The following is a 13,876-nucleotide window of genomic DNA, read 5'->3' as shown; positions in this document are numbered from 1 at the left end:
TTAACTGAAAATATACAAGTCTCTAACATAATTCCTAACATACCAGAGACTAACACTGTGGGCCAACAGGTAAAGTGTCTACACAGAGTTTACTGCCAAGATTTGAAAGACTTATGTTTTAATGGGATCTTATTTGAAATAATGAAATTAATGTTGTGCACTTAAAACCCAAATCTGAAATGACTGAAAAATAGGACTCTTATTAGAGTGGGGTCTAAATATCCTCTAGGCTCCTGGATTTCACCGGTTTCCAAGAGAAGAAAAATACATAATGAGATGACGCTACATTATTGCTGCATGATTATTGCACCAAACTTCCATTAGGATCTACTGTTTGAAAAAGAAGAGAAAGAAAAGAGAAAGAGAACAGCTTGCCAGAGCCCCGTTTCATACATTCTGACACATATTTTTGACACAACTCCTGAGCATGGGGTGTGTTGGCTTTACTTCACCTTGTTCCAGAAGCAAATTAAAGCAACTTACAAAATCACATAAATTAAGACTCCAAGTAAAATAAGCAAGAAATAAGGGTGGAGATGAAAAATAAAGCCAAGAATGATGTCACAAATGCACATCACAAAGACCTAATATTAGTGGGAGGTGCATTTAGCCCTGGTTTTCTAGTAATCAACAGAGGAAGATCAACCTAGTTACAATGTCACAAAAAAGTACAATTGCTCAGAAAAAAAAAAAAAAAAAGATAACTTTTTTTCACACAAAGAACAGCCAGGCTTTTTCTAGTATTTTTGTGAAGAAAATATTAAATGATTTAATACACCATGCCAAACAGTGCTCTCACTATGCATAAGCATTTCATGGCTGGCTTAGAGTGGACTTCACTGTAGATATTGTATAAGAAGTACTGTACTGTGGGGGTGGGGATTTAGCTCAGCGGCAAAGCGCCTGCCTGGCAAGCACAAGGTCGTGAGTTCGGTTCTTGGTACCGGAGAAAAACAAACAAAGAAACAAAACAACAACAACAAAAAGAAGTACTGTACTGCAGCAAGATCAAATAGATAATTTTAAGGGTCTGAGCATATTAACATTCACTGTTCATGGATGCTGGCCTGAGATGCTAGACTCCTGGGTTAGAGATAAAGGACCATTTAGTACTGTGGTCAGTGGCCTGAATATTTGCCTCCCTACCAAATACCCCACCTCCTACAGGGCAACACGGAGAGTTACAGGTGATACTTGCATATGCCACGGATTGTACTAGAGGAAAAGGACACCAAGCTTAGAAAACTTGAATCTCTTATGATGGGAAGTGGTCACATATAATCTTAGCCGCAGAAAGAGACATTAGCTTTGTTATGTGGGTTAGCAAATAAAGTTCTATTTTCCAAGGTTATTTGCATCAAATGTTCTTGAAAATATCCTCTGCAACCTAGGGAACCGGTGCCTCTGCCCATAAGATGGTGCAGAAACACTAGGGACCCTTGGAGGGTAGTATGCCAACAACTACAGTCCAGGTCACGCTCGAGCTTATTTTGGGATTGAGCTAAGACTAACTTTCAGATTGCAGGAACTGATGGGCTGTGTCTCCTTTGCTACGCACTTCTCCTATACTTCTTGCCTCCTTATCCTCTAGACGACGGTAGTGGTAAGCAAATGAGGCATAGTCCCGATCTCTACAAAGGGTTACAGAAACATACAAATATATTTTAGGTGCTTCTCAAGCAGCTCTCTAAATGTTCTTTCAAGGTTTCCACAAGTGCTGGTGACAAGTAATTCAGCAGCCTGAATCCCACTAGTGTGTGGAGCTTAGCATTCCCAAATAAATGAGACACTGAGCCTGCGGAGATGTTTCAGCAGAGCTAGGGATGGCTTTCTCTAGTGAAACTGAGACACTGAACAGGGGGCATGAATTATTCTGCAGTCATCATCTCCACTATACCCCTGCTCAGAGGTCAGTTTGTTCTTGAGAATACTGTAAAATCCTCCAATGAGTATATGAACAAAGCCTTGAAGATTTACTCCATGTAAGAAGGCGTTTACTCCTTGCAGTGCTCTTCTGGACTTCCTGTACATTGAGCTCTCTGAGATGATCTCTTTCTTCAAGCCTTTACTTCCCCATGGCGTGAGGAGAGTTTAACACTATCATGGTCTCCATGGAACGCCCATTTGCCCTACCAGATAAGGTGATGCAACTGTCTTCTCCTGACAATACAATCAAGGATTTGCCTCTTTACTTAGCTTCCGTTTGGTTCCAAGCTACAAATAACAACTGTTAATGTGGCTTCGATTCCGTCTACCGGCCATGTGGACGCTGGTTCCTGAATTCCAGTACCTAACTCCCACAGCAGCCTTTCACCGTGTTGAAGAACTTGCCTTCCTTTCTATGATTCTGCTGGATTTGTTCCCTCAGAAAACCTGCTGTTTCCTAACGCTGTGGCCTCACTGGCTTAACTTGATGGTAATGGCATCTAGAAGCAGAACCCGCAGGGCTGGCTGGAGGACTGTTCGAGCTCGGGTCTGAGGGAGCTGCCTATTCAAGTAGAAAATCAGGAATGAAAAAGACCTGTTAAATAACCCAGTCCCTTCCACAGTGGGTGCCAGAGCATTCCTATGGTGAGAGCCGAGTCCCGGCCAGCTCTGAATGACTTTAACAATGTGCCTCCTCACACTTTATTTGGAAGGCAGGTTGTCTCTTCAGTTTTTTTCTTCTGGTAAATTTTCTACCTAGAATTTTATTTGACCCGTGTTATTCCATTTCTCTCTTACTGGTTTTCCTTCAGCCATAGCAACCCTGTGAAATGAGCTATTTTCAGGGTACAAACCACATTTAGAGCACTTTATTGACCAGTCATTCCAGCAGGAGGCCTGTATGTGGGGCAGTGTGGCACAGGGAGGGACACGCGCGTGACTGAGAGGTGTAAACACACCAGGTTAGGGTCTTATTTCAGGTCATGGCGGGCTTTGCTATTCTCATTTACTTTTGTTTTCAGTGACTGCCACTTAGTAAATTTTTCCTGTGTGCCAGAGGAAATACTTTCTGAAACTTCTGCTAACAAATTTATGAAATTGGCACTGTCATCTCTATTTAAAAATTTAAAGTTTAGTATTGAAGAGTAGACATTCTGGGTTTAAACAGCCAGTTAAAACGCCAGCTCCGTTGCGCGGTAGCACTGTGACCTTGAGCATTTGATTTTACTTCTCTGTGCTCGCGTTCTGTCCTTGTCACACGGACTGAGGACTGTGTCTTTCTCATTTGTCATCCTGAGAAACGAATACCTTACTACGTGTAAACTGGAAAGACCCACATCTGACACAGAGCAGGCACTAAAGTGAAATTGATAATATATTGAAGGGCACCTTGTTCAAGGGCACCTTGCTAGGAAATAAAACAAAAATTTAAAGCTCAGTTTATTCTATTTCAAACCTGTCTAAGTTGTTAGTCATTAGACTATACTAGGTTGGTCAGCACACTTAACATCTCTGAGCCTCAACATGCCTCACTGGTAAAATGGGGATAACACCATAGCTCCTGCACCACCACCACATCAAATGCTGTCACAGAGCCCAGCCCAGACCGGGGCTCAAATGACAAGAGGGCTCTCTCTGTCCGTACATCCGTATCTACAAAATATGTGTGTGCACATACCTTCCATGCAAGCCTAGGACTTGCTCTTAAATGATTCTCCTAACATTGGAGCTGCAGCATAGTTCAAAGTATTTTTTTTGAGTTTACTCCCATTTACAAGAACTGGATTGATTTATTAGATAATTTAAAAGTTTCCTTCCTGCTAAGATTTCATTTTATGCTCCTAATGGTCTGATGGTTTTCAGTATGCACTTTCCAGTTCCTTTAAAACAGCTCATCAAATGTTTCAAAATTGCCTACTTTTTCTTTCATAATATAGATTGGCCAGTAATTTCAGTCCTTATATAACAGAAGAGAGTAAAGAGTTACAGCTTCACAGAGGGAAACGTGATGATATGCTTTTGCTGTGTGTGTGCGTGCGTGTGTGTGAAAGGGTGTGATGTCATCTTGTCTCCACCCCCTGTGAGCAAGCCCACGGCACAGCGAAATGCAGCGCCCGCCTCTGCCCCTGGAAGACAGTCCACTTAAATGCGGCTCCAGGGCTGCGAGGCACCCACCAGCATCACTCCCCGTGGGAGGTAGCAAATGCAACATGCCCTCCAGCTTGGGGTGTCTACTTCTCTGTGGAAGTATTGCACTTGCCCTGGGAAATGCACAGAAATTGCCAAAAGGCAAGTAGCCCTGATGTTTATGCTTTAAAACTAATTTTAAGAGATACTTGTTTTTAACTGTTGATATTGAGTATAATCTGTTTAACCATGTGGGGGAATAGGATTAATCTGTGGAAAGTCAAAGCTCCACTGTGCGAAGGGACTGCTTAACCTTTTACCCCCACCCTGTTACTTACTTTTACATTTCAGCTCTTTACTGCAAAAATGACAACCAACTTCTTACTATGTTCATAGGAACTTGCTAATAGCATAGTGTAAATGGTCACTGTTGTTTGTTGAGAGCTATTTGATACTTTATCTCCCACCTCAAAGGCTAAACCAGTACTAGGGCTGCTGAAGGGTTAAAGGAAGCTAATTCTAAATCCTGGAATCCTGGACAAAAACCTCAAGCATACCTGTTGAGTGGGAGGCTGAGCTGAGCCAGGTCACACCGAGGTTTGGTCTGTCGGTCGGAGCTAAGTAGCAGATGCTGTGGAGTTCCAAAGAGTTTTCATCTTCTGAGAGGACACTCCCCCTTCAACTGGCTAAATTGCTCTTATTTTAGTACTGGTATTTTGCTTATAAATATCATTAGAAGAAAACGAAAATTTCCAAATGTAGACCCCAAAACAACCTCCTTCAGACCATCAGCACTAAAAGAGGCTCTTGCTTTTCTTCTGTCTTTAAATGTAAATGTGACAAGTACTTGTGTTTCTTTGCAGAGATACTTTTCTAAGCCAACTCTAGGGCTGCGAAGGTTTTTTATGGCTGCAGACTGCTGTAGTCATCAGGATTATGAAAAACAGGCTGGAATTTACCATACAGTTATGATGGAAAATATGGGAGGTAATATAGAGGCACAAGCTCGTCAAAAACCTAGTATGTATTGAGTCAGAAAGAAAAGTTGCTAGTGTCTGAGCAGTGGAAAGGTCACTGGTAGCTCCTCTCTCCGGATAGTTCACTTCAGGATCATCTTGTCTCAAGTGAAAACTGTTTTCTCACTGGGTAAAGTGAAACTTAGATCCAAAATGGGAGAGCTGAAGCATTTGGCTAGATGACATCTCACATGATGATGTGAAAGCAATAAAAAAGGCTAAGTAAACTTTCTCGACTTTGCTCAAATAATCATGCAGAGAAAAAGAGAAACAAACACTATTGCATTTTTTCCTTCTACCAAGAATTTCCTTGATTATACTAAAGTGATTTAAACAAATCGTGGGCCACAGGCATTCACAATGAACTGCTCATGTTGATGAAATATTTAACCACAGTGTACTATTTGTGAGACGTCTGGGGCTTTGCTCAGTCTCAGTACTTGTAGATGATTTTATTTTATTTGTATTCACTGTTTATGGGACAATAGCCAAAATTTGGTTAGCGCAAACTTCTGCAATTCCAAGTGATTTAATTATCGTGCTGCAATCACTGAAAGCAGATGTCTCAGTACAATTTGCCTTTTTTGTAACGGTAAAGAAAAAACAAACCATGTAGCTGTCAAAAATGGCCACAGATTGTGTCTATTTCATTGCGCTTTAATCTAAAGTGTTTCATCTCTGCTTCTTTTATAGATTTAAAAATTATCTGTGGTTCTGGTACTTTGAAAAGACCCGTCAAATTATAGTAGCTACATAATTAAATGACAAGATCCTTTGTGTCTAATGGTACATTTTCTCTTTACTGTGGAAGATAGCGAGGAACTTTCTTTTAGTTTAAGTCACCTTCCTCAAACCGCGTTCCGGGAATTAGGTGCACTATACTACGGTGGTACTTGGACAGAGGTGATAAACAACTGCTTTCGTCGATAATTCGGGGGACGTTTGATCGCTTTGCTTTGGGAGCAGATTCACAGTAGATTTTAGCATTTTACAGGTTCGGAATAGTGCTCAGTGATCAAAACTGCTCAGTCTGTTCTTCAGACTCAATGAGAATCTCCCTATTATAACTGGAAAAGTTATAACATCGTACCAGGGATCTGTGTGTCACAGGCAGATTTGAAGAAATACTGGGCTACAAAAAGAAGGAGAGGGATGAAAGGCTTGTCTTTTTTTCTGCCTTCCAGCTTTAAAGTTAAATACTATCTGCAATTTCAAAAGTGGGTAGAATTTTGATCACCTGGTTGAGAGGTTCCAAGAAATTTGGATGTAGATTAATAAGAGTACACACATATTTAAATATAAGGATTCCACTGTAGGGATCATACCTGAATTTTGTCGCGGGAGAATGCTCAAAGTGTGGGGGAAACCTCATGGTTCATAAAAGCAAGCCATTTTAACTGATTTGTGAAATAAATGAGTGAAACTACACGAAGAAGTTCTTCGTCCTTTTTCTTATTTTGTCACAGATGGATAAAAACTCCGTCACATGCCAATATTTGGAAACCACTGGCTTAGCTTAAATATTTATTTATAACTGAAGACACCCAAGGGAAGGGGAAGTTTACTAATTTTCCGCTGTTCATGGCACAGCTTGGTCTGAATACTAGGCTTTGGATTTAAAATCTGTGCTCCATCCTGTTTTCTATTTGGTAAGCAGGCTCGCCTGACCCAAACCTCAGAAATCACATTCTGCAGTGTAGGTGAGAACGCTATCCTTCCTTTGAATAAAGTTGTTTATCCTAAGTTTCTAATGACCACCTTAATTTTTATATTTTCTTTTTTAAAAAAATTTTTATATTTTCCTAAGAAAATGCCCACATCTTATATACTTAAATTTAATTATTTATAATAAATCACTTGTTACATGCCATATGCCTATTTGCATACCTTGCCACATGCCTTATACAAAATAAATTGCAAGATTCTTATTTCTTAAAAGCTTAAAAGAGACTGTTGTTAATGTTACTTTTCTCCTATTCACTGCTTAAAATTTTTTTTTTTTTTTGTCTTTTTGAGACAGGGTCTCATTACGCAGTTCAGGCTGGCCTTGAACTCACTTTGTAGTCCAGGCTGGCCTCAAACTCACAGTGATCCTCCTGCCTCAGCCTCCTGAGTGCTGGGATTACAGGAGTGCACCAACATGTCCAGTTCCTCTTCACCTCTTAGTAACTATGTTCTTTGGAAAATTATTTACCTTAGCTAAGCCTAGCTTTCTCATCTACAAAACAGACAAAATGATACCTATCTTAGAGTAATATATTTTAGAATTAAATGAAATAAGAGATACAAAGCTTTTAGTAAAGTGTCTGACACATTCAATTAATATTTATTGGGTCAGAGAAAAGCGACTCAATGTTGAAAATTATGCACACCAAATAATATGTGATATTTTATCCAAACTGTAAAACAAATCCCTTGCGAGACAGCACAGAAGGCGGCGTGTTCTTGGAGGAAAGGTGGGATGAGATTGTTGAGTGTGTTCTGTATGACAATGAGAGTGGACAGCTATGTGTTCCATCCTGACCCCCAGCTGCCCACGCGGGCGAACTTAACTTTTGCCTTAGGATCGCTTTTTCTGTGAGGATTTGCAAGGCTCTGGCTCTTGTAGGTGAGACCCATTTGAACTTGTCTTTCAGGAGGAAAACTAGACCCAAAGATGCAGTCCCCGCAGGAAAACTGCATCGTTTTAAACCTCGGGAAGCCCGGGGCTCCAGATACCTTGAGGAACCTTTATTCTTGGCACCTCAGAATTTTCTTCTCCCCTGGCGCACATGCTAAAATAAACGCCACAGAACAGTGTGGAGCAAAGGGAGACAACAATTTAAACACCAGGGACTTTTCATACCTCTGTGCTGAGGTTTTTATGCCTGGATGATCGTAATGCGCCTGAAAGCGAAGGACACTCATGCTAGGCGAGTCTCTCACCTCCCAAGCACGCGTGAGGAAACCCACAGAGGAGCCTGCGAGACGCCAGCATAGTTGTAGGCCTGAAGGCACGGAGCTCTTCCCTGTGGTTCTTGGCGTAGGGCCGAGGGAATGGGAGACTGGCATTTTGCCTAGGATTTTTTTTTTTTTTTCCGGTACCAGGAATTGAACTCATGACCTTGCGCTTGCCAGGCAGGCGCTGTGCCGCTGAGCTAAATCCCCAGCCCCTTTGCCTAGGATTTTTATCTAAAAGACCAGAAATCCCTGACATCAGGGACAAAAACAAAACAAAACAAAACAACACAGGGACAAACAATATAGTAGTAACCATCATGGCTGCCAATGACCCCCATTACTGCTGTCATAGACAGTGTTCTCCGGTGTATATTATGTTATTTAGTGCTACCTATTTTTCATGTGGAAAATTAATTAAATTCTCAAAGCACCTGTATAAAGCAGTTGTCCTAGTTCTCCGATTTTATACTGATAGGTCTGACCCCCCGTCTGCCCCACCTGCCCCAAGACGCTGGAGTTCCTAGAATGGCTGGCTTGCGTGTGCCTGAGCCAGGGAACAATGTCTGCTCTGCTAGGACCGGACACACCTGCCCTGCTGGGAGGTCACAGCGCTGACTGTTAGAGCCACCTACTGAGCCGCTCTTGCTCCTCCAGCCTCATGACCCCTTCACACCATCTCACCTAAGCCTATCCCGCTAACCCCTCCCCTGTCCATAAACCACCCAGCTCATAAACTGGACAAGGGCTCTCCTTTGGACTTAACCCAGGGGAACCCACCTGGAGCCCCAATTTCAGGCTGGCTATCTTCTTTTACAAAGTCATCACTGTTTACCTGATATATATGACATTCCACTGTAATTCCAGGTGGTTAGGTAATCTGCCCCAAGTCACATGACCAGGATAGCAAAACTCCCTAACTTTGATATAATATCAGGAACCTGCTCTTTGTAAAGATGTATTGATTTATTTAACACATCAGTGGGCCACTTTGATTACCCAGACCTTTTCTCCAAGGGTAGCTATTGTTCAGTGAGGGACTGAGGAATATCTTTTGCATTTTAAGGCAAGGAAATTGAGACAATAATAGTGGAAGATGCAAAGTCTGTCGATGGAGTTGCCATTTTATTAGAATAACATACACTTATGTATTGCTAGTACTGCATTAAAGAGTACATTAGAAGAAATGGCTTCACTGCTTAAAAATTCACAGAAGGCCACAGGAGAAGTATTTTAGCAATTTTTATAGCTTTATCATTTCTTGGCAGATTTATTGATGTGTTTCTTTACACAAGTATTGACTATTGACATCTTCGAGATAAAAATGAAATCCAGCTGTGCTACAAGAGAACTCTGCACTGGGAAAATAAAGAGATCAAGTACATGTAATTACTCGGGTGTTAAGTTTAGAACCCAAGTTTTAAAGAGAAGCACCTCCCTGTGTTAATTATGCATTCACTAGTCTAGCTGGGTTTTGTGGACTGCTTTATCAAGCAATAAGATACAAAACATGAAGGGATTTTACCTTCTCCCTCTCTCTTTCTTCAAGTTAGTTGAGCACTTGAGAAGAGAGTTTGCCAGTATCATAGTGAAGAAAGTAAAATATTTTTACAGGTTAATGCGAGTTGCTAAAAGATTTGTCAAAGCAAGTGAGATGTCTAACGAAGGAGGAGCCAGTGAGGAGATGTGACCAGTCCCCCGCCCAGGTTACCATCCTAGAAAACTGTCCTCTTGCTTTTTCGCTAGTTGCCACTTGTAAAGAAAGATATAAAAGAAATGGGTGAACTTAATAAAGATGAACTAACAACAAATGTAAAATTAAAAAGTAAATAAGATAATCTAAAGTGAGAGACTAATAGAAAAGGGAAATAGAAAATTATTTGTTGAAATGACCCAAAAAGGTAAAAGAAATCAGCTAAAAAAGTGACATGCTAACTATAAAATAGAAAACCAATACTTTAATGCTTACATGTTGTTGAAGCTATGTTTTAAAAAGTAAAACCTAGCTATAATGTACTAGATGTGGTGCTTAATGCTCTTTATGTAAACCGTCTCATTCTGTCCTCACCTTGTGAAGTAGATATTCTTATCGTCTTCAGGAGTATGTTAGTTACTGCTGCTGCATACTGAATTTCTGCACAATCGGCAGGTTACAATAACACATTTATTGTTTCAAGGTTGCTGTGTGTTAAGAACCTGTCTTAGCAGGAGTCTGTTCCTTTAGTATCTTTCGTGAGGCTACAGTGAAGGTTCCAGAACTGGCGTCTCATATGAAAGTTTGACTGGGGAAGGACCTGCTTCCAAGCAAGCAGAAGAATTGGAAGATTCTTTTCCTAGAGAGTCAATGGTGTGAGCTTCTCTCAGATCCTGTTCAGCATTAATAAAATAATAATTCTTCTTCATGCTCTCAGGAAGCAAACAAAATATAGTTATACACAGAAAATATTCTCTATATGACACGTAGAACCTTGTAGAAAGAACAAGAACACCCCATGGGGCTTTTCTCTGGCCAGTGTTGTGTTGGAAAGGTCCCCGAGGTCGAGGAGGCACATAATAAGCAGGGTTAACTTCAGGGTCTCAGGCTGTCTTAGAAGAAGTCTGTGGACTGCAAGACTGAATCAGGATTTACTCTATCGCTTCTAATATTCACTTCGGTTTCCCACTGAAAGCCTTCCACAGGTTGCCACAGTGTGTGTGGGTTTTTCTGACCTAACAAAACCCTGATTTATGTTCCCAGTGATCTTGATGGAAATTTGGGATCCTTAAAGGGAGTCTGGGTTTGAGGCCCTGTCAGGCTGTGAGGTCAGCTAACGTTCTTCCCGCAGAATTCTGGTAAGGGTGCAGAAGGTGTGATGTTTGATAAGAAGTTTATCATTCTCCAGGCAAGGATTATATAGCTGAAGTCCATCTGTTAGAAAACCAGACCACATCCACCTACTTCAACTGCCTGCTGGTCAGATTATAAATTACTTTTAGAGGAAATTGAGGTCCAATTCAAAACTTACCTATGATATGAAAATTCAATATTTTCTTCTTTTAATATATTTACCAATGAGTATATGTACTCAGTATAGCATTCATCCCAGTAATTTTAATCCTAGCTGCACATGAAAACAATTAAAAATTTTTTAAAAATATTAAAATATTAAAAAAATTAAAATTTTAATATTAAAAATATTTTTTAAATTTTTAAAAATATTGGCAATGCTTTGCCTTACATCCAAGTATGACTTAACTTGTCCAGAGTGATGGATTTTTAGAATGTTCTTCATGTGATTACAGATGGCCAGGTGTGAGAGCTGCTAACTACCTTTCGAAATATGCGTGTGTAAGGCCTCGGTAAATCCTATGCAAGCAGACAGAGCAAAATTTTAAAGCTGCAAGTAAATTATTTTGCTACTTTTTAATTTCTATCCACTAAAATGTAATTATTTTCCAACTTTACTCCAGGATTTTAAAACATTATTTGGAAACATTTCATGATTCTCTCTAAATTGTATGAAAAAATTACAGTAAATTCTTAGAATTGAGAGCAGCATTCATTTTTTGTGTTAAAATGTAAATGTTATTCTTACTTTGTCATTGTTTTTTGAGACAGGGTCTCGCTATGTTGTCCAGTTTGTCCTTGAACTCACTATGTAGCTTGGAGTGGCCTCAAACTCATAGCAATCCTGCCTGAGCCTCTCAAGTGCTGGGATTACAGCAGAGGACCACTACACCTGGCCACTCATGTTTGTAAAATCTCAGAAGCTATATGCAAGAACCTGCAATGACTTTTTGCAGGGCTAAATTTGCATTTATTCATCTTGTTATTCAATTAATACTTTTAAAGTCATCATATTAGTATTACAAAGGTAGGTAAGACATTTCCTACCTTCAAGGAGTTTGAGTTTCAAATCAGTTTTATTTAAAATACATGGTCACACCAGAGTTATTTCTTTCTTTCCTTTTTGATGGTCCAACATTATTTTGTTTTGGGGATAGTTTTACATTATAATCATGTTCTATACCACGAGAGCGTGGGCGACTTGTATACTGTTCATAGTGATATCAGTCTGCATTCCCTTACACAAAACCCTCAAGTATATACCCTTAGGTCTACATATGTTTTAGAATAAAGGATATTTTAGAGTTTGAAAAAGAATATGCAAAAACCATTTTAAAAACTTTTGCTAAGCAACTTTAATGTATTATAATTTATATGTAATAAAATGAACCCATATTAATTTTACCAATAAGTCGAGGCCTTGTGTAGCCGCCACCATAACCAATGTAGAGACCATTTCCATCCGCCAGGGCAGTAGAGTGCACCAGCAGAGGAAGCTCGAAAGGATCACTTTAGCCCGGGAGTTTGAGACCTTGAGTCTTATCTTTCTATCTGCATTTAGCAGCCAACATTTGCAGGTGTTAAGCCATTCTGCTTTTCAGGCACTAGCTTGATGTACATAAGGAAAAGGAATGAATTCATGTGATAATTTTAAGAAAAACAAAGCACCTCATGAGTTCAGTCAATACAAAATACTGGAGTAAAATAAATGAATTTCTCTCCTCATGGAGTCCAAGTTATATAAATTTCTTGGGTAAATAGGTCCTTTAATTGTGCATGTAATCATATACATTCCAGCTCATCTTCTTCCTGTTTTACGTTAAGGTTAATTTTTGAGCTCACACTCTATCTTATACTCTAAAACATCTTTGAAAAGCATTTCATTGTGTTTCTAGTATAATGAAAATTCTCTTCTGTATGTAGTAAGTAAACTCTTGCAAAGAACTTGAAGAGTGTTTTTGCTTCTCATGTGATGTCCAAGTGACGTTTTAGATTTCCTTTCTCCTTAAATACCATCCTTCAGTTTTCCCATTCCATTAGCTGATACGAAAGCAGTTTGGTTTTCCTGCCGAGAGTCCACTGTGCACGCATGTGTGGGCGTGCAAGTACTAAGAGGTCTTCCTTCTCTGAGTGCGGCAGATTCTGTCCTTCATGGAGGGAGTCGGGATGACAGCCAAAGTCATGCTGGTGGAGAATTCTGGAATTCAGTCCCGTTCCAGATACACCGTCAGGGAAGGCGGGACAGTTTTCCTTCTCTTTCCACTTTCCCAGATTGGGTTAAATCACGCCTAGGTCGTTAGTTTAGGACAAAGCACACTATCAGACAACATGAAGGTCAGCACTTCGATTCCTTTTCTGGTCCATCCTCTTCAAAAATCCCTGACGCTCCTGTTAGAATTCTACTTGTGTTTTCGCTAGAATTAAAGGAAAGTGATACAGTGAATGTTTTCCCCTGAGGTTTCGCACTGAGGTTTCCCGCTGAGGTTTCCCCCTGAGGCTATCCCACTGAGGTGGTTTCATTATAATTGGAAAAATACATACTGAAAAACGGCAATGTAGGTTAGTGGGTACAGAAGTAAATATGAGCCTTGACAAGTCACTCAACGCTCTCTAAACATCAGATTTTTTCCTTTGGGAAAAAGAAACTAATAAAAATATCAGTTCTCTTTTTAGCTTTCACTAATAGATAACAGTAGGGTGACTTTAATGGATGTTTTGACACTAACTCTCTTAACCTAGGGAAGAGGAGATGTGAAAATTTGATATGTTTTTAAAAACTCTTTACTTACTGTGGCATTTAGAGGGAGAGCTGTGGACACTTTATGGCCTGGCCAGTTCTTGAAAAGATGGCGAGAGAACACTCTTTCTAGGCGCCCGAGTCCAGTGTCCGGGCGTGTGATGTAGCAACCTCATCCTGAGGCAGCAGACAGGAGCTGTGGATGTTTTAAACATAATTGCTGCTCTCGGCATCCTGCTCCTGCACCAGCGTCCCCTCTCCCTGTGGAAAGGTCCTTTGCACAGCAGACTGGCCTTTTATTGTGGA

The 13,876-nt window shown here is 40.3% G+C and overlaps 1 protein-coding gene across 28 annotated transcripts in view; it reads left to right on the top strand.

Annotated features, from left to right (window-relative positions):
- The first annotated feature begins 4,019 nt into the window (after positions 1-4,019).
- The window catches only part of Abi3bp (ABI family, member 3 (NESH) binding protein), a 219,568-nt gene continuing 209,711 nt past the window's right edge, over positions 4,020-13,876 (top strand). For all 28 annotated transcript variants that reach the window (XM_013515155.1, XM_013515154.1, XM_013515153.1 and 25 more), the window contains exon 1: positions 4,020-4,215. In XM_013515155.1, the coding sequence (XP_013370609.1) occupies positions 4,032-4,215 (184 nt within the window). In that variant the 5' untranslated portion in view covers positions 4,020-4,031. The remainder of the gene's footprint in view (positions 4,216-13,876) is intronic.

The sequence above is a fragment of the Chinchilla lanigera genome, unplaced genomic scaffold (assembly GCF_000276665.1).
Source record: "Chinchilla lanigera isolate Chin_1 unplaced genomic scaffold, ChiLan1.0 scaffold00026, whole genome shotgun sequence".
In the NCBI taxonomy this organism is placed as follows: Eukaryota; Metazoa; Chordata; class Mammalia; order Rodentia; family Chinchillidae; genus Chinchilla; species Chinchilla lanigera.
Note: the sequence above shows the minus strand (reverse complement) of the source record. Positions and strands in the feature narration are given on the sequence as shown.